The 21475-nt window shown below is 32.7% G+C and overlaps 1 protein-coding gene across 2 annotated transcripts; it reads left to right on the forward strand.

The window, feature by feature from the left end:
* Positions 1–5487: 5487 nt before the first annotated feature.
* LOC132095991 (tropomyosin alpha-4 chain-like) lies at positions 5488–20961 on the forward strand. Of its 2 annotated transcripts, XM_059501098.1 has the most exons (9): positions 5488–5733; positions 8739–8864; positions 15987–16120; positions 16313–16430; positions 16524–16594; positions 17618–17693; positions 18145–18207; positions 18333–18402; positions 20257–20961. In XM_059501098.1, exons 1-9 carry the CDS (start codon positions 5620–5622, stop codon positions 20337–20339), a joined length of 855 nt encoding a protein of 284 aa, XP_059357081.1. In that variant the 5' UTR covers positions 5488–5619; the 3' UTR covers positions 20340–20961. The 2 variants fall into 2 exon arrangements, with proteins under 2 accessions (XP_059357081.1, XP_059357082.1); XM_059501099.1 differs by lacking the exons at positions 5488–5733; positions 8739–8864 and adding an exon at positions 12449–12823.
* The last annotated feature ends 514 nt before the right edge of the window (positions 20962–21475 follow it).

Raw genomic sequence — 21475 nt, forward strand, 5'->3', positions numbered from 1 at the left:
GCCTTTATACCGAACAATGCGTGTTTTTTCGTGCTCTTCAGTGATTGGTTGAAAGTGCGCGGGGGGCGTGGTTACGTGCTCAAACTGGGGCACTTCAGCAAATCAACAGAGCGAGATTTACATTCATACAACTGTCAATCACACGCTCAACGTAAACAACTGCATATGCATGAATGAGTTGCTTTAGCCTTTGTGCTCGCGTGAAGATTGAAACATTGTGTGCTAAACGCTAAAAAAGCTTTACAGAAGCTTCTGGATTCCCTCAGTAAACGTGTGATAAACTTGGATATTGTAAACGTATATCATGGTGATTTTTAAAAAAAATATATTTTTTAAAGGATGGCTTCATATATATATATATATATATATATATATATATATATATATATATATATATATATATATATATATATATATATATATATATATATATATATATATATATATATATATATTTCTATTACACAGATGTCTTATTTTAATTCATTTATATTCATTCATTCATTCATTATCTATTTATATATTTATTTATATTCTTTTATTGCTAATTAAAAAAAAATACTTCAGACATTATATCTCTGACTTCAGCATCTTATTTTGATATCATTTGTCAAATCATCCTAATGTAATGCTATTATACTTCAGTTTTTCCAGTATGATCTTTTTTATCCAGTTAAAATTCCTTTGGGATTTTTGCAAAGAATATGTGGCATCTTGTGTCATTTTAGTGTTTAAACATACACATTGAAACCATAGTCAAGTTTATTATTTGTTATTTTCATTTTAAATTTTAATTTAATTTATTTTTTAAAGTCTGATTACATTATTTGCATTTATCTGTGTAAGCTTTTAAATATTTATATTTATTTCATTTGAGATTTATTTCATAATTTCATAAAGAGACTCAAAACACTTTGTTGTACAGTCTTTCTCTCAAATTATTTCTCTTTCTGACAATCTGGCAGTGAGTCTCATGTTTGCATCAGCCTATATCTCATGCCAGATCCTCGTTATGCATCTGGTGAATCATCTGGTGTTGCATTACAGTAATAAAATCATGCTTTTTGACATGTATAAAACCTTGAGGTATCATATAAACACATAGCATATATGATAAGCATACAGTTTCACAAGATTGTGAGGAAAACCCCAATAAATCAAATAATTATTAGCTACTACTCTATTTCAGATTAATATAATCTGACTTTCTTGATGTACTATAGCGCCCCCTGTTGATAATTTTGTGAGAGTCGTGTCTAGTTGAAATAAGGAGTGTCGTTGTTCCAGATCTTTCCACTAGAGGGCAGCTATCAATCATCAATGACAAATCATTACTTAAAAGACTTTGACTTTTGACCTCTGCTCTGACCTATAGGAAATAGTCATGTATACATGAAAATTGGATGTAAGGCTTACATTTACATTTTGTGGCTTATGATGATTGTCTTTCTCCAGACTGGGGAAACCCAACAGCTGGGTCTTAAAATACATTTACATTTAGTCATTTAAGAGATGTTTTTATCCAAAGTGACTTATAAATGAGGACAATGTTAAACAATGGTATGCAAGTGTTATAACAAGTGTCAGTTAGCTTAACACAGTACACATAGCAAGGTTTTTTATATTTATATTATATAATAAATAATACGAAAACTGATAGAAAAGGAATAGCAAGCTAGTGTTAGATGCCTTTTTTGCTTTTTGCTAATTGTATAAAGAAAAAGAAAACAAATACAAAAAGAATAGTGTTGATGAATGAGAATGAAAGAAAACTTAACTTTATACATTTTGTCAAGCCTTTTTAATTATCTGCATTATTAATTATTACCCATTATCAGTTCATTAAAAATAAAACCATAAAAAATTTACGTTACTTGAAACTGAATAAATTTAAACAAAAAGGAAAAAAAGTTTTATGACAGCAACATTTATTTTTTCATTTAGTTTAACTTTGTATAAAAAATAATTAAATAAACTGAAACTGAAATAAAACCTGAAACTAATTACAATGACAAAAACACAACAAAAAGACTGAAAATGTAACATTAATGTAAACATTTCTGTAATGTCAAATTAAAATGGAAATATAAAAATACAACTTCTAAATATTAATTAAAACTATAAGAGTATATCAATGATATTAAACCAACACTGGTCATTATGTGTAGTTATTTATAAATATTTTGTTCATATCACAGAACATGAAACTAAATTGAAGCCCATCTGACTTTACAGGGATCCAAAAATCAAAGTCCTATTGTCATTTACTGACTCTTAAATTGTTTAAAAACAATATTTTTTTCATGCTTTGAAACACAAAAGAAATGTTTGGGGAAATGCTGGACTCTTCCATAAAATAAAAAATAAATGGTGATCAGGGACCTTTGTTTGTTTGCATGTACTGTCCCTTTAAGAGTGTGAACTAATGAACTCTACATGACTAGAGGTCTGAGCAGATCTATTCTGCAGTGTCTATTGTAATATTGGCCAAAACAGTCTTGATGCCAGAATTTAATGCCGGCCCGTAATATGTGGAACATGATGAAACGTGACACTGAGCTGCTGCAATATCATTTAGTTTTCCTTCAGGTCCTGTTCCAGTCATCAAGAGATTATTTTATGACTTTGAAATTAAATTTTACTGCTTCACACGAAAAAAATGCAGCATCACACACTGAAACTCTGTTTCATCTAATATGTTGCTATTTGAAAAGTAGATCATATTAGACAGATGAAGAAGAGATGAAAATTAGATGGTTTTTAAATGCAGCTGCCGGTTTGGCAATAAATCACAAAATTTGGAGATTTATAGATTTCCATCACTTGCTCACCTGTGGATCCTCTGTAATCCACACCACTCCAGTCCATCAGTTAACATCTTGTGAAGCCAAAAGCTAAGTGTTTATAAGAAAAAAATCCATCATTAAGACGTTTTTTACTTTAAACCGTTGCTTCTGGTCAGTCCATAATCCATAATAACACTTCTTCCAGTGAAAAAGTCCATCTTCTGTTGTCCCTCACATCCAAATCCAGCCACATGTTTGTTTAGAGCTGTTTAGGACTATTTTGGCTTGTAAACGGTGTTTGATCTGTGCAGATTTCTCTCCTGATTTAGACCAGAACACTTTTTCACTGGAAGAAGCGTTATTATGGATTATAAACTCATATTTTAGCAGGAATCAATGTTAAAATGAAGCTTTTCTGCCTCTCAAGATGTTAACGGATGGACTGGAGTGCTGTGAATTATTGTGATGTTTTTATCAGCTCTCATTCTGACGGCACCCATTCACTGCAGAGCATCTATTGATGAGACACTGATGCAGTGCTACATTTCTACAAATCTGATGAAGGAACAAACTCATCTTCATCTTGGATGGCCTTAGTGTGAGGACTTTTTCAGCAAATTGACATATTCCGGTGAGCTATCCCTTTAAGAAAGTCCAGCGAATGTAATATAAACTCATGTGCCGTTCTCAATGAGTGACTCACGGTCCACTGCAGGATCACAACCCCTTAAAAGGGTTCACCCAGACTATAAAACACTATCAAGTCATGATCTCTAAATCATCTAGAGCAGAAGTAGGAACACAGGGCTGGAGGATGAAGGAGAGAGAGAGATTTCATCTAAACGTGTCTGTCTCTCTCCTCCCTGGGGTCATTTCAGTCTCTTAGTAACGACCTTCAAAAGATGCCTTGATTTAATGCCTTTTTATGATTTTTTGTTGTAGTTTTGTTGGCTGTAATAACCATCAACTGAAGTGCGTTTGTGCTGTTTCCAGTCGTGCAGTGTTTGTGCTCATTCTCAGGACCTCAGCTATGCTCTTGACTCACACTATCAAATCCGTCTATTCCCAAGGTGCCTACATGCATTTTTAGGTGTTTTTACCATAAAAGGGCATGAGGAGACACAGATACACTTCCTGTGGGAGGGTCTTTTTTCTTTCAGTGATACAGCTACACTCTTTCTCTCTCCTCTGTGTTTCTATCACTTTTCCTTTTTGCAGTTTCTCAAATGTGTTTATTTAAATCAAGAAACCCTTTATTTTCCATGTGAAAATATGGTAAAAGGTCATTTATTCCAGTGATGTGCAGCTGTATTTTCAGCATCATTCCTCCAGTCTTCAGTGTCACGTGATCTTCAGAAATCAGTCTTATATGATGATTTGCTGCTCAAGAAACATTTCTGATTATTATTAATGTTGAAATGCTGCTTCATTTTTTTGTAAAAACCATGATGCATTTTATTTTTCAGGATTCTTTGATAAATAGACAGTTCAAGAGAACAGTATTTAATTGAAATAGAAGTCTTTACTGATAAACACAGCAGAAAACAATTCAGATTTGCACAAGCATTCTCATCTCAGACTTTTTCTTGGCTCAGAATTCAGCTTTTTCCATTTTGTCCTTTTTCTTTTCACTTCCACTCAAGAAGCCAAACCAACCCTGAATCAAACACATGACTGCCGATCGAAGTACATGAGAACAACCAGAAAAACTCTATTGGTTGAGACAATGACAATAAAAAAATAAAAAAAGGCTTGTATTTATTATTATTATTATTTATTTTTTTAAGCAATTTAAAAAAAAAAAATATGTAGATAAAAAAATAATATATATATATATATATATATATATATATATGTGTGTGTGTGTGTGTGTGTAATTGCATATTATTTAAAATAGAAATTAATTTTAATTAATTAATAATTAATAATGAAAATCATATATTTCTATTATGCAAACACATTAAAGTCTAAAATGAGATTTTTTGAAAAATAGTTCAACACTAAATTATATGTAACGTATAAATGTGTGTATTTATTTAAAAAAATATATATATATTTTAGATAATTTTTTGTACTAAAGTAAATTTTATTACATATTCAAATGTCGCTTTAATTATTTTTATATAAACTGTATGTTCTAAATTAATTATTTAATAACACATTATATATAAACTATATCCTTGTGCATGTTTTTTTTTTATTGCTTGCATATCTAAATGTTCCAAATTAATTATTTAGAACTTAATTATGTTTTAATTAAAAATCGGTGCTAATTTGTTAAATACCAGAATGTTGATTGAAAAATAAAAAGTATTGATGACATCAGAAGGAAAGTCTTTTAGAATCAGAGCAAGTGACTGCAGTTTGATAAACCTCTCACATGCATTAATGAATCATTCACAGTAAGATCAGGGCTGTGTTTTAATCAGGGTCAGATCGACTAGTTTAACGGAGTTTGAGGAGCCACTAAACCCTCTGAAGCACATCTTGCTTCATGCACTCGCTCCAAATAAGGGAATCGGCTGACTTTAAGACGTTCTGTGGAGAAAAAGTTTGCTCGAGGAGGGGGAGCTGCACATTTTAGTGTTTGCATGTGTGTGTGTGTGTGTTGAGGAAGGGGTGTCCTCTGGCTGAGGATGTGTTTCAGTGTGGACTCTCTCTCTCTCTCTCTCTCTCTCTCTCTCTCTCTCTCTGTCTGTCAGGCATCACTCCACCTCCTCGTCTGACGAGGAAAAGCATGAGATTCCTTTCTCTCTGTCTGACTTTGCTCTAGATCCTGAAGCCTCTCGGTTTCCTCTTCATTCTCTCTCTGGTAAGAAACTCATAGAGCAAAATGGAGGCCATTAAGAAGAAGATGCAGATGCTGAAGCTGGATAAGGAGGACGCCCTGGACCGAGCGGAGCAGGCCGAGTCTGAAAGGAAGGCAGCAGAAGACAAGTGCAAACAGGTGAGACTCAGATCTGAGTGAGACGATTCTTACAGAAAGTGTTTGTGATGCCATTGTACAGTGGTGCTATCAGATGGTTTTACTTGCATATGTACTGTATGCTGTTTAAAAGTTTGGACACTTTACTGAAATATGTTTTGCATGATTTTTAAAATCTTTTACAGTAAAGACTTCTGTTTCTGCTTAAAATTAGTCTGCTTCAACATTTCAGATTTAATAAAATGCTGCTTTTTTTCTTTTCTAAGTATTTGTGTAGTTTACCAGCCATTTCTGAGTGAAAAGAGTTTCAAAGTAATTCCTACATTTTCAGGATTTTTTTGCAAAATAGTTTTTTCTATTGTTTGTAAATTATTTAATAATAAATTAAATACAATAAATCCCCTTTTAATATGTTTGTTTATTTAGTTAACCATCCAATCGAATAGATTTAAGAAGAGTTTTGTGTGTGTGTGTGTGTATGTGTGTGTGTGTGTGTGTGTGTGTGTGTGTGTGTGTGTGTGTGTGTGTGTGTGTTTAAAACACCAGATTTAAACATTTTTATGATAATTCTGATTGATACTGGAAACTATAAATTGGAGGAAAATATAACTTTAAAAAAAATTATAATAAGAGTATGTATGTATATATGCATTTATTTTATTTTATTTTGGAAAAGTATAAACAAGTGGTGCACACGTCCTCTTTCAGAACTCTGCATGCATTCAGCAATGCTAAAATAAAGAGCTCAAATATAAGGGAGTTTTCTTTATTTCATTTCATTTTATTTATTTTTTTGTAGTGATACCATAGAAGAACATTTGGGTTCTACAAAAAATATATTTCAGTGATCAGTTCCTTAAAGAACCATTTTGTGTGTGTGTGTGTGTGTGTGTGTGTGTGTGTGTGTGAAGAACATTATCTAAAGAAACTTTTTCCAATATAAAGAACCTTTTAAAGAGATTCCATGGGTGATAGAAGGTCTTTATGGAACCATAAGTGCAACCAAAGAAATCTCTAAATGCAAATAATTCCCTATATTTTTGGCAATATGGCATTTGACATGGTTGACTGGTTTTAAGGGAAACCGAAGGAGGGTGGCTTCATTCCCAGACATTCCGGGCATCAGCGGGAATGGTGATGACTTTAGGGAGCACAGGAATAATCCTGAAGCGTGCCAGCTGTTTCTCTGTGTTTGGAGCTGTAGCATCCCACAAATCTCTCAACATCCCCAAACATTCAGAGATACAACTTGTCTGGATTCTACACATTTTCATTTCACTCATGAGCTGTTCTTATGGGATGTTAAACGGATGCCTGACAGTGTCTGAGTTTGACTTCCATGTCAAAATCTTTATTCAGAATAAAGCTTCTTTACTGAATGTTTAGAGCCTTAAACATCTATTGAATCTATCTTTCCCTCCAAGGTTCTTTATATTATGGAAAAAGTTCTTTAGATTTGTAAAACCTACATCTTCATGAAAAAAGTGGTTATTTTAAGAAACTGTTTAATGAACCGGCTGACCTTTTTACAGTGTGTTTAAGAGTGTATATTTTTGCATTTTTTTCTTTATTGCTAATCTTTAAAGATATGTATTAGAGTGATTATCTTATTTATCTATATATTTTTATATTATTTACTTTAACTTTGATCACTGTATACAGAATAGCACGTGGTTGGGAGAGAAAAAAAGAACTCTACACCTTACAATGGAAATAAATAAAATAAAAAAATAAAAATATATTAATAACTTGTATAAAATATTTTGAATAAAAGTATTTTTATATATATATATATAAACAGTATTCTTATTAATAATAATAAAATCAATTTTAATTTAATTTTTAATTAAAATGCCTTAATAAATTAAAAGCAGCTGTTAGATAATTAATATATTGCATAAATTCATTTTAACATTCATTATATTATATTATATTATATTATATTATATTATATTATATTATATTATATTATATTATATTATATTATATTATATTATATTATATTATATTATATTATATTATATTATATTATATTATATTATATTATATTATATTATATTATTTAGAACTGTAGCTCAGGGTGCATCTCATATGCAGTAAAGTATATTTATTGTAGTAATTGAAGCTGGAGATTTTATTATATACAGTGTGAGTATACAGTTTTTGGTTGTTGTTTTAATTTGAATGATTAGAGCTTATAACTCATACAATTAAAAAATCCAGTATTTCAAAATATAAGAATATTTACATTTAAGCTTCATTCAGTGACCATCCATACAATATAAATTCTGGGTATCTCTTGTTCTTTGAAAGCACAATCATGGGGAAGACAGCTGACTTGTCAATGATCCAGAAGACAATCATTGACACCCTCCACAAAGAGGGGAAATCACAGAAGGTCATTACTAAAAGATCTTGCTGTTCACAGAGTGCTGTATCAAAGCATATTAAATGCAATGTTGACTGGAAGGAAGAAATTGAAGGAAAAGGCACACAAGCAACAGGGATGACCGCAAACTTGTCAATATCCAGCAACTTCACACAGCCATTGAAGAGGAGTGGACCAACATCCCACAGGCCACAATCAACAACCTGATCAACTCTATGTGAAGGAGATGTGTTGCGCTGCATGAGGCAAATGGTGGTCACAGCAGATACTGACTGGTTTTCGGACACCCATCCCCCAGAACTTTTATTGTGGCCTGTGCAATAATCATGCTATCTAATCAGCATCTTGATATGCCACCCCTGTGAGGTGGATAGATCATCTGGGTAAAGGAGAAGTGCTCACAGATTTAGACAGATCTGTGAACAATATCTGAGAAACAGGCCTTTTGTGTACATAGAAAAAGTCTTAGATATTTGAGTTCAGCTCGTGAAAAATGGGGGCAAAAACAAAAGTCTTGAGTTTATCATTTTGTTCATTATCTATCTATCTGTCTATCTATCTATCTATCTATCTATCTATCTATCTATCTATCTATCTATCTATCTATTATTCTTATGTTCTGTTCTTGGTTTTTTAGCTGGAAGACGAGTTGCTTGCTCTACAGAAGAAACTGAAAGGAACTGAAGATGAACTGGACAGATATTCAGAAGCTCTCAAAGACGCTCAGGAGAAGCTGGAGCTGTCTGAGAAAAAGGCGACAGATGTGAGTATTCAAGCATTAGACCCTGTTTATACAGATAAAATATTTTTTTCTTCAATAAGACGCCGGATTTCAGTAAAACACCATCATCTAAATCAAAAACATATGGCATCATAATAATGAGTCCCTCACTGCTTTCATACGCATGTGGCTCTGCGGTAAATCTTTGCACCTGGTCGGGATGGGAAGCTTCAGACAGATTGTTCTCATTCCAGCAACAAAGATGCTTTAATCATAGCGGGAGCATGTCAGGAAAAAAAAAGGGAAGAAAAATTTCCCCACATTCCGTTTTGGCTACCGCTGACAGCTTTGAATAAATGTCTTTCCCACTCATTCTGTTACCGGACGCCCCAGAGACGTCAAACGTCTTCAGTGTGCAATTTTCTAGCAAGGCTCACTTGAACTCATCAGCCTTTTTTTCAACAAAGCAAGCTCGGAAAGCTGTGGAATCTGGGCTCAGATGCAGAGGAAAGGTATATTTAGGGTGAGGGCAACCTCTGAAATCCAGACCACAAAGCATGAGAGCCGGAGCTGCACAACCGAGAATCATTATAAAAAACTGTCTGGACGTGACGTTCACCATCCCAGAGCTGCATTCTTTTAAAGCAGTGGGAGAGAATGTAGGCTATACTTCTTAAAGGGACAGTATAAAAACAAAACCTTTCTCTTACTAAAAAAATGTTTGCAACATGGATAATAATGAGAAATGTTTTTGAGCATCAGATCAGCATATTAGAATGATTTCTGAAGATCATGTGACACTGGAGACTGGAGTAATGACGCTGAAAATACAGCTGCGCATCACAGAAATAAACTACATTTTAGCACAATCGAACAGAAAATAGTTATTTTAAATTGTAATAAAATATCACATTTCTGATCAAATAAATGCAAAGAATAAAAATAATAATAATAATAATAATAATAATAATAATATTCCAAAATGTTGTAGTCCTTTACACTTACATTATACTTTTGGCAGATGCTTATATCTACTGCATGTATTTATAGTATGGAAAATAAGCTCTGTTCCAAAACCTAGACAACATTTTAAAGTCATCCTAAAAGTATTTTGGCTTTTCCAAACGCTAGATGACAAAAAATGCCTTCTTTTGACAATCACAGAATGCATTGCTTTAAATATAAATATTCTTTCAAATATTCATTGTTTTTCTATTTCATTCAATATTTGTGTGTTATGCTGATTAAAAAATGACAGCATTAGCTTGCCAACATGCTAAACCAAACTATTGTAATTGAAAGGATGCTGCCTTATAGGCGTTAGACAGTCAGGCAGCTCAGGTTTTGTATAAGCAGTCTGAAATCTGACATCACAAGCTTTAAAAATACTGATAGTTTGTTTCAAATTCATTATATGTGCGTAACACATTCACCATCTGGATATACTGTAGATCATTACAGCACCGTCTCACTTTTTGTGTAATATTTCTATACAAGGCAACAGCATAGGTCTGTACAGAGCAGTTGACTTAATCTCTTCCTTTTCACACACAAACACACACACACACACAGAAAGAGAGAGAAAGAGAGAGAGAGCCCAGGAATGTGAGAAATTCAACTAAAGCAAACAATGAAACTTCAGCTCTTGAATCTAATGAATCCAACTCTTCTGCTGGGGGAAACACACACACACACACACACACACTCCAGTCGTTTGCAGCAAAAACACTCCCACACATGCTGGAATTCACTGAATGGAATACAAATGGTATTATGATAGCATCATGTAACTGATTATAAAAAGCTGTGGGTTACTCAAAGCCTTGCGTTAAGCTGATTTTACCATATACTGTACAGTAGGTAAACACCCTTGAATTGTTGACTTTCAAAAATGATGGGTAAAGCATGACGATACATAAAAAAATAATGACATTTATTAATAATAACTGTATTAAACGATTCTTCCACCAAGTAATGCAGTTCATTAGTCTGACTTTAGGCTGTCATATAATGGTGCATTAATATAAATTGTAAAAAATGTGCACTCAAAGCTGTGTGTTTAGCACATACGTTTTTCTATGTGGCTCATGCTATGAGAATGTGGAGCCAGAATTGATCTTTTTTTATGTACATTTTACTGAGCCAGACAATAGATCTATGTCTGTCTGGATGTTGTGAGAGAGTGTTTCCGAGCACAGCGTGTGAAATTCATCAGAATGCAGTCAGATTGGGAACTAGATGTCTGACCTATAACTGCTACAATTACAACAACACTTCCTGCTAAAGAATATGTGCTGAGGAACATATGGAGTATGTGAAGAAGCTGTGGAAGGACTTGAGCTACATATGTGTAGATTCGGGTGGAGATTTGCTTTAAATCTTGTGCATTTTGCATGCATGTTAGTGTGTGTGTATAAATAGCAGATGTGTTTAATTTCAATTAGGGCTGCAAAATGATTAATCACGATTAATTGCATTCAAAATATAGGTTTATGTTTACATGTGTACTCTATACATACATGTGTATATTAAGGAAAACTATTTTTATGTTTATAAAGATTCATATATAAAATATTTATATTTATATATAATATAAACTATATACAAGTATAAAAATATGTATATAAATACAAACATATTTTTTGTGTGTATTTATACATACACAATACACACACATATAGTATGTATATATATATATATATATATATATATATATATATTTTTTTTTTTTTTTTTTTTTTTTCTTTTTTTTTTAATTAAACGTGATTGGTCGTTTTGCAGCTCCGACATGCCAAGTATGTTAACTCACATTAAAATGGTCGTACCCTCTGTATTAAACTTATTATTTGACATTAATATTGTATAACAACATTGTATGTATTAATGTATTAAATGTAATACATAAATTAATAATAAATTGATATAAATGGCAAACAATTAGACCTTTAGGGAAGTCGTGGCCTAATGGTTAGAGAGTCGGACTCCCAATCGAAAGGTTGTGAGTTCGAGTCCCGGGCCGGCAGGAATTGTGGGTGGGGGGAGTGCATGTACAGTTCTCTCTCCACCTTCAATACCACGACTTAGGTGTCCTTGAGCAAGACACCGAACCCCCAACTGCTCCCCGGGCGCCGCAGCATAAATGGCTGCCCACTGCTCCGGGTGTGTGCTCACAGTGTGTGTGTGTGTTCACTGCTCTGTGTGTGTGCATTTCGGATGGGTTAAATGCAGAGCACAAATTCTGACTATGGGTCACTGTACTTGGCTGAATGTCACTTCACTTTCACTTTCAATTGTGATGTGTGTGTGTCTGTTTAAGCCATTTTTACAATACATTTTTTTTAAAAGCCTCTCATTCCCAAAACGCAATACTATTAATTTTAATACTTAATCTGTGATGTGATGGGGATGAAGTTTCAGAAAAATGACAGAATTCATGTATTAAATAAATGCATTAATAAATGCATAAATACAGTGAAAGGTGGTCGTTTTTTTCTGTGCACTGAGGATTTTCAGCAGTCATATCTCAATTATGATGCATCGCAATCGCAACATGGTCATTCATAAGAAACACCAAATATGTCCAGAAGTCAGCACATAATAGCAGCAGGAGTCAAACAGGAAGACCACCCCCTGATGTCATCTGAAACCCGCATCTTCTTCCTGGGATTGGACTTTTTCTGCGCATTCCTGCCCTTTTTTCCAGGATTCCTCATTCTGCGGCTCCGCGATTCAGTGACGCGCAAATGGAAAGTTTGCGACGGTTTTGAGACGCACAGAAGCTGATCCAACTCCGCGCTTTGGGTTTATTTAGAAAGTCGCTTTTCCACGCGGAGTTTGCAGATCGCTCAGGGGGTTTGCATGAAGTTTTGGAGATGTCTGTGAAGTCTTTAGACGCCGTGAAGAGGAAGATCCAGAGTCTGCAGCAGCAGGCGGATGATGCGCAGGACAGGGCGCAGTTTCTGCAGACGCAACTGGACAATGAACGAGACCTGCGGGACAAAGTGAGGAAATCACCATCCTTGCACTCCTCTTTCTTTCTCTACTGCTTCTGTCTGCTGCTTTTCGCGCGTTTCGGTCCTCGCTGAACACAAATAGTGCAGACCGGGGCTAGTTGTCACACTTTAGTGCATGTTTCTCACTGTATTTTAGCGTGATGCTACACCGGGGCATTTTGTCACGCTGCCTGAAAAGTTTTTACTAAAAGACCAGTTGCACAAATGATTTTACAGTATGAGTATTTTAGTGAATTTTCACCTCAAATAAAAATTTCCAGTAGGTTAGAGAATGGGGCTAGTTGTCACGAATATTACTTACCCTAACCCTAAACTAAATATAACACAAAAACGTCAAAGCATTGACAAACCAATATTGTAATGAATAAACTGTAGGCTATACATTTAAAACACATGTGACGACTAGCCCATCTACCCTCATTAAGGTTTATAAACCATCGCTAGAGAAAACAAGGTCACGCAAAATGTCACGTGTTTTATATTTTATCTTCTCTTTCATTCATTTCTGATGGACCCCAAAATAGTTTAGTATTTCTTTGGGGGGTTGTGTTTTATGATTGTTTTATCATTTACATTTAGCTGGAAAATATATTTTTGAGGAAGGCTATTATGTGTAAATCAGTGTAAATAAAAGCAGCAGGTTGCAAATTGTGACAACTTACCCCGCTATAGTTAACCTGTGTTAAATGAACTTCATCTGGTGGAGGTTTTCAGCAGATTACTTTCTTGTCAAGACTTTAAGCATCATTTCTATACAGTAATGAACTTCCAAAAATAAACTTCATACTATCATGGAAAATTAATCTCATATGAAATATTACCATGGTGGAAAGACTTTTTTACACTTGGTGGTTTAATCAGCTTGTGTTGAATGTGCATTTAAAATACAATCACTCAAGATGGGTTCGGTGAAACCGCTTTGTCCTGGGTGTTAAAGTGGGATTTCTTCTCCACTTGGTGGCAAGAAAAATATTATTTTGAAAGTAAGCCTACATGACTGAATCTGGAAAACACTCCCAAATGTTTTCCACATCAAACTCTCGACCTTTTACTTTCGTCAGCACTAACCTTTTCTTTTCTTTTCTTTTCTTTTCTTTTCTTTTCTTTTCTTTTCTTTTCTTTTCTTTCCTTTCTATTCTATTCTATTCTTAAAAAAAACAGCTATGTGTACTGCGCTAGACGAACTGAGACATGTCATGGCTCTTGTAAGTTGTTGTTGTCTCGTTGGTCTGTTTGTTCTCATTTGTCAGTCGCTTTGGATACAAACACCTGGTAAATGACTAAATGTAAATGTTACCTCAGCAGCATTTCTGCTCGCTTTCACCTGATTTATAGTGGAAACATTACTGTGAGAAGATGTCTGTGTATGTGTTATTATATTGTATATTATTTATTATAGTATTTTATATATATATATATATATATATATATATATATATATATATATATATATATATATATATATATATAAAATTAAATTAAAATTAAATGCATATATATATATATATATATATATTTTTTTTTTTTTTCACATAATATTAAATGTTATAATGTATGTAAATATACTATCTAATTATAACATAATTATTTAATTCTATCTGAAATTATATATATATATATATACATTTTTTATTGTATATGTAATGTATGTATGTAAATTATATACATTTTATATATAATGCTATAATATATAAAGCATATATATATATATATATATATATATATATATAATATGCTTTATAAATATATATCGCATATTAGAAATATATATATATATATATATATATATATAGAGAGAGAGAGAGAGAGAGAGAGAGAGAGAGAGAGAGAGATTTTAAAATAAATAAAAATTTATAGTATTATATTATGGTTTATATGAATTTTCTATTAATTTGGGATATTTTTCAAAAAAAAACTTTTTAAGGATTAAACTGACCACTAATATAACAGCGCAACAGCCCCTTTCCTGGAAACGGCTGTCCACAATTAGACGGGGGCATGACATTCTTCACATTCTCACTTCCTGTCTGATTTGTTGCTGTGTGCTTTCTCCAAACATATGTCTCTTTAGAAAACCATGACCCAGATGCCCTTTTATCCATATATCTTTGGAAAGCAGATCCAAAACATCAGCAGATGCAGCAAATGACTGTACTGCAGTACTGTATCTGCATCCTCATCTCAGCTGAAATGAGACACATTACACTCTCAGTAAAGCATCAACAGCTGATTTACTTTTGAATAGCTAGAAGTGAATCTATGACTAACATTCCTCCTGTCTGTGTATCTGTGGAGCAGCACAAAGGATTCATTCCAATAATTCATTCAGTCTCCTGATATTTGTGCATTAAAGACCAAAAATATTTGCAGCTTTTAAAGACTCATAATAGTATGATAATCAGATGCGTGTTTGAGCACCTTATAAGGCATGAGGCCCACTCTGTTCTGTGTTAGAGGAAGTGGGCGTGGCCAGAGGAAAACTCTCATTCAAATGAGTGAAACTGAAAGAATCAGCTTCACATGCCCTTACAGTTCTCTTTTAGAAACAGTTAGTTTAGCCAAAAATGGAAGTTTTATAAAATAAAAAGGATTTTAGTATCATGGAGATTATAGCTTTTTTATTTTGTCAGTTTATATATATATATATAAATCAGAAAAAGTTTATATTTTATATAAAACTTTTGAATATTATTATTATTTATTATATATAAAAGTTTATATATTATAATATATTTATATTAAAATATACTATATAATATACTTTATATAATATATACAAATTTATAATATATTGTATTATTTATTAATTAATTTAGAACATGTTTGGTTTATTAAAGAGGTGAAAAATATTTAGAAATTTTAATTGGCAACTAGCTGAAATAAAATAAGTTTAAGCTAAGCAGTGATATACTTTTATAGTTTTTGTTAATATCTTGAATTAGATTTTATTTTTATATTGTCTGATTATAGTTTAAAAAATAGTAATTTTGTCATGTTTTACAGTAGATTTATTTAGTTTTTTAAACATTTTTATTTCAGTTGTAGTTATTTAGTTACTTTAAACACAAACTTGTACTATTATTGGCAACTGAGGGCATAAATAATATAAAATCAAAAATCAAAAAGACAAATGTCAAATCTCTGTTGCCAGGCGGAAGGAGACGTGGCCGCTCTGAACCGCAGGATCCAGCTGGTGGAGGAGGAACTGGACCGAGCTCAGGAGAGACTGGCCACCGCGCTCCAGAAACTAGAGGAGGCAGAGAAAGCGGCGGATGAGAGCGAGAGGTACAAACAAACACATACATCTGTGCACATTATTATTCAACTAAGCACTGATGTGCATCAGTTGCACAATGAAAATCATGCATCATGAAATTGATCACTAAGAACTGTTGACATGAAATGCATAACAAATCATGCATTAGATATATTTATTTGTATTTTTTTTGTTGTTGTTGTTTTTTTTTTTGCATCCAGGGGAATAAAGGTGATTGAGAATCGTGCGATAAAAGATGAGGAGAAAATGGAAATTCAGGAAATACAGCTCAAAGAAGCCCAACACATCGCTGAGGAGGCCGACCGCAAATATGAAGAGGTCAGACACACACACACACACACTCTCTTCAAACGGTTTACTCTGTGGTTTGAGTCAGGAGCGGATCTGTGGATGTCCTCTGTGTGTTTGCAGGTCGCTCGGAAGCTGGTGATTCTGGAGACTGAACTGGAAAGAGCAGAAGAGAGAGCAGAGATTGCAGAACTGTTAGTACACATCTTTAACTAACACACATGCAGATTCAGTTAACCACAACACAACTTGCTGACCTACACTTAAAAAACAAATGTAGGGTTTGCTTTGAAACTATTTTCCCAGGAAGCCCGCTTCAGCCACTGAATAAAAAATTGTGCAATTGTGAGAAATTTCAAAAAGTCAGATTTGAGGGATATATATACTTGCAATTTCACAATTTTGACTTTTTGTTTCACAATTCTGACTATTTTGTGAGTTATAAAGCCAGGACCTGTGGGATTTAAACTCACAACTGTGAGACAAAAAGTTTAAATAAAGCAAAGATTATTGTAGTATGTTTTACAAGAAAATGGTATTTTAGGCTTTCTACTTCTTGCTTAATTCAATGTGAATTTACCAGCAACTTGTGAGTAAAAATTATGGAAGTTTGTATTATGCCCATGAATAAAAAATGAAAAAAATAATTTTTGACTGCGACTTAATCTCACAATTCTGACTTTTGCATGAAATAAACTCATGAACTTTTTTTTAATTTTTTTTATTGCGAGTTAAATTTGTAACTGCTAGTTATAAAATCAGCATTGCAACATTGCGAGAAAAAGTCAGAATTGTTTATATCCCACAATTCTGATTTTGTAGCTCGAAATTCAAACTTTTTTCCTCGCAATTCCGACATTTTGCTTGCAATTGCGATTTCATATCAAGCAGTTCTGACTGAGCTTATAACTCACAAATACACGTTTAATTTTGAGAAAAGGGCAAGATTGTGAGTTTATTTCATGCAATTCTGAGAAATTTAAACTCACAATTGCGAGAAAAAAGTCAAAATTGTAAGATTAAGTCGCATTTACCTATTTTTTTTTATTTATTCAGGGGTGGAAACAAGCTTCCGATATTTTTTACTCAGAAACTTGCTTTTTTCTTAAGGGTTCTTTAGGAAACCAAAAACAGTTCTTCTTTAGCATCCCTCCAAAAACACCCTTTTAGAGTCTTTATTTTTAAGAGTCTACCAACTTTTATCTATGCTTTTACAGTAAAGGAGGAGACCTGGAGGAAGAACTGAAAAACGTAACCAACAACCTCAAGTCTTTAGAAGCTCAATCAGATAAGGTAAGTCAGCTGACCAATGACTCATAATACCACAGAGCAGAACCAATTTCTGTGTAAATTATTCATAATGCATTCTGATCTAAGCTGTTGCATTGAATAGAATATGATGATTCATGAGTGATGATTTACTAATGAATAATTTGCACAGAAACTGTCTCATGAATGAGGCTATTATATCGATTATATATTATAGTGTTAAGCTAATAAATCACACTGTTTATTTATTTATTTATTAAATTATTTTCAGTTTTAGTAGTATTTTTTTATTGCTGGGTCAATAAAATGCATTTATTGAAACTTTTCAATGCATTTCAATACTTTTACAATTTTTATTTATATAAGCCATACATAAACTTCCACTTGATTGATCCAGGGTTAAATCTGAGACCTGAAGAAAAGCCAGTTGAGAACTAGTGGTCTGATTAACCCTTTGCTTGTTTTCTGTCTGCAGTATTCAGAGAAAGAGGATAAGTATGAAGAGGAGATCAAAGTTCTCTCTGATAGACTGAAAGAGGTGAGTGTTTAACCTAAACCAGCGGTTCATTCGAACAGTTTTGCATGCAAGTCTCTCTTTCGTAGGACAGATGCATGCCATTCTCTGACCTTTCACATCTGTGCTCTCTGCATTTCCCCCTGTAGGCCGAGACTCGTGCTGAGTTTGCAGAAAGGAGTGTGAACAAGCTGGAAAAGACCATCGATGAACTCGAAGGTAAGCTGTGATTCAGTCCTGAGGAATTCCAGCTGACGACGTCACCAAAACCATCAGCTGAATGAACCTTTGTATCCTCTGACCACATGTGCTGGCTTTATTTCTCTTTTCATTGTACTGAAAGAACAAAGCTAACGGTGTAAGCCTGTTCCACCTGTTCAACTCGTCTTCTTAAACAGTTCTTGCAAACACCCGCAGAAGATGAACTGAAGCTGAATTGAACTTGTTTTATAATGGATGTACTTTGAAACATTGACACTGCTATTAAAATTGAAAACAGTAAACTACATTTAGCTGAATAATGACATTGATATCTCCTGTAGAGCTCTTAGATCTCTCTCTCTCTCTCTCTATGTACAGTATATATTTATATTTGTATGTATTTGCATGTGTGTGTGTGTGTGTGTGTGTGTGTAAAACATTAGCATTCTAATATTCTTGTTTATTATATACTAGCATCTTCTGTAGAACTGCTTTACAGCTGAAATGTAATGTTTAATAATTATTTAATAATGAATACATTTTAATTAATGGTTTATATATGTAGATGATATTTATAAATAATTGAAAAACTAATAAAACATTAACATTGTTATATCCTAAGAACCAGTCTTCTAGTTGTAGGTCTAGATCTTCTGTGGAGTTGCTTTAATTGGGCTGAAATTGAATTTTCCGCAATTAGTTATTTTGAAAATAATTAATATTGAATGCATATAAAAATTAATATAAATATTAAATATATAATGGATATTTAATTAAATAAATATATATAATTAAATAAAACTAGATACGTTTATAGAACACTTGTATTCGTGTATATTAACGTGAAGCTACTTTGAAACAATTTGTATTATATTAGCACTATAGAAATAAAAATAAATTGACATAATACTGCACATGCACACATATAAACGCAGACAACAATGAACAGATCGAAATGTTTAGATTACACTTCAATTGGTGCATTTTTCCTTACCCCTTTTCTTTTTCTTCTTTCTTTTATCTAGTGAGCTGCCTACTTAGACAGCATTTGTAGGCATTACTGTGCTGTGTTTTGTCCACTTGGACCTATTAAACTTACTGTTTCTTTCCTTTTTTTTGTTTACCATTTCCTTCGTTCTCCATCCTTGGCCAAAACACCTGTCCTTTCTGATCTTGACCTTTGTCCTCCAGATGAATTCTATGCTCAGAAGCTGAAATACAAGGCCATTAGTGAAAAAAATGCTGCAAAATATTTAAATATATGCAAATATACAAGTATTTTGAAAGCACAGGGCAACTATTTGTTGAAAAAAAATTACACTTTACATTTATGCATTTAATCCAAAGTTATTTGATTATAATAATAATAATAATTGTAATAAATAAATAATAATAAATAATAATCATGTAAATATTCATTTAAAAAAAGAATAAAAATTATTCATATGTATGCAAATATATTCATTTTATTAAATTTTTTTTATGTTGAAATCAGGCTTACGTTTATGCATTATATCCAAAGCAACGTACAATTGAGGAATAATAATATTTTTAATTTGCATTTTTTTCACTTTAACAATTTGTTTAAAAAACACCTTATTATGCATTAAAAATATAAGATCTTATTGTATTTCTGTCTTAAAAAAGTTTTCTGCATTATCTGTAAAAACCAGTTTCTCCGTGGAGGCAAAATGCATGGGATTTTACATCCATGACCCAGCTGTTGTTTATAGTTTACTGGTTTAAAGCCTGGAATGGACAGGCTTGTTATGCAACCAACACTTTAGAGAAACATGTTTGGTAAAGTGTCACAGATGTTAGCAGTCAGCTATTGTGTCTTTTTAAATCATAGTGCTGCATGGTTTATTTCAGAGGATGTGGCTGAGGCAAAACAGCAGAACCTGGAGATGCATCAAGTCCTGGATCAAACACTTCAGGAGCTCAATAACTTGTGAGCTAACAAGAAGAAATCCATGAAGAACATGCCAGAATTTCTTATTCATTCCAGCAGTGTTTTATGTTTAGCTTTTCATGTTTTGTATGTTGTAAGTTATGTTATTTCCATCAATTATATTCTATATTTTGGTTTGCAATTTTCTGATTATTTCCTAATGCACCTATTAGTTCATTGTTGTTTCCATTTGTCCCATTAAAATACATCTTCTGACACCATATGTGGTAAAAAACAAACAAAAAATGCCTTTAATGAGTATGTTTTTGGACTTAAAAATAATGACTCATCACTGCATGTAATAATGTTTCCCTTTTTCATTTTTTTTTTTATATTTGTCTTGGTGCTTTTTTATTTATTTCTTTTGAATGAACATAAAGTGACATTTTTATAGTGATGTTAGGGAGATGTATGCAAATGTTTCAAAAAACAAAGTTGTAAAGGCGTTATGTATTGGAACACAGATTTCTTGGACTATATTTGGCATTAAGGAGTCTTTATTAGTTTGTCATTTATGGGACCACTTTTCCCCTTGATGCTGCAACGGCTATTTTCACTGTGGTTTGATGTTTTTTTATACCAGGAAAAGTAAGGAATAATTATCTTATTAAAGATGATGAAGCCTCTTTAAGGATCAAATACTTTTTTTTTCTTTTCATGAATACTCCACCTCGAATTCTCTTTATTGTATTGCATATATATATATATATATATATATATATATATATATATATATATATATATATATATATATATATATATAATCTATATAATTATATGTATATATAATATATTAATAAGTAGACACGTTTACATTTAAATATTTATGAATATAAACACTATTTTACATTAATAAACAAAGAGCTTACAAAGAGAGACTTATGATGGAATTTGACCGGCCACACGCACTAATTTGTAATGACCTTGAGACTATGACTGTGAAGGAGTGAGGTCTTGTATTAGTTCAGGAAGCACAGTTTATGAATCACACTATGACGAAGGCTTTGCTTATTAACATTAATCGTGCACGCTGACGTGCGACGTGGCCGTTGTGACAGCTGGCGATTGAATATGGAAGACCGTATTACTAAATATGTCTTTACACGTAACGTGTACAGACATATTATGGAAGGCCAAGAG

The sequence above is a fragment of the Carassius carassius genome, chromosome 20 (assembly GCF_963082965.1).
Source record: "Carassius carassius chromosome 20, fCarCar2.1, whole genome shotgun sequence".
In the NCBI taxonomy this organism is placed as follows: Eukaryota; Metazoa; Chordata; class Actinopteri; order Cypriniformes; family Cyprinidae; genus Carassius; species Carassius carassius.

What these genes read in the sequence shown, in the direction of transcription:
- LOC132095991 (XM_059501098.1), top strand. Translation starts at nt 5,620, where the DNA reads ATGGAGGCCATTAAGAAGAAGATGCAGATGCTGAAGCTGGATAAGGAG. An exon ending in CTGAGAAAAAGGCGACAGAT is followed by an intron (nt 8,865 to 15,986) that starts GTGAGTATTCAA and finishes CTCTGTTGCCAG; the next exon opens with GCGGAAGGAGACGTGGCCGC. An exon ending in TAGAAGCTCAATCAGATAAG is followed by an intron (nt 17,694 to 18,144) that starts GTAAGTCAGCTG and finishes TTCTGTCTGCAG; the next exon opens with TATTCAGAGAAAGAGGATAA.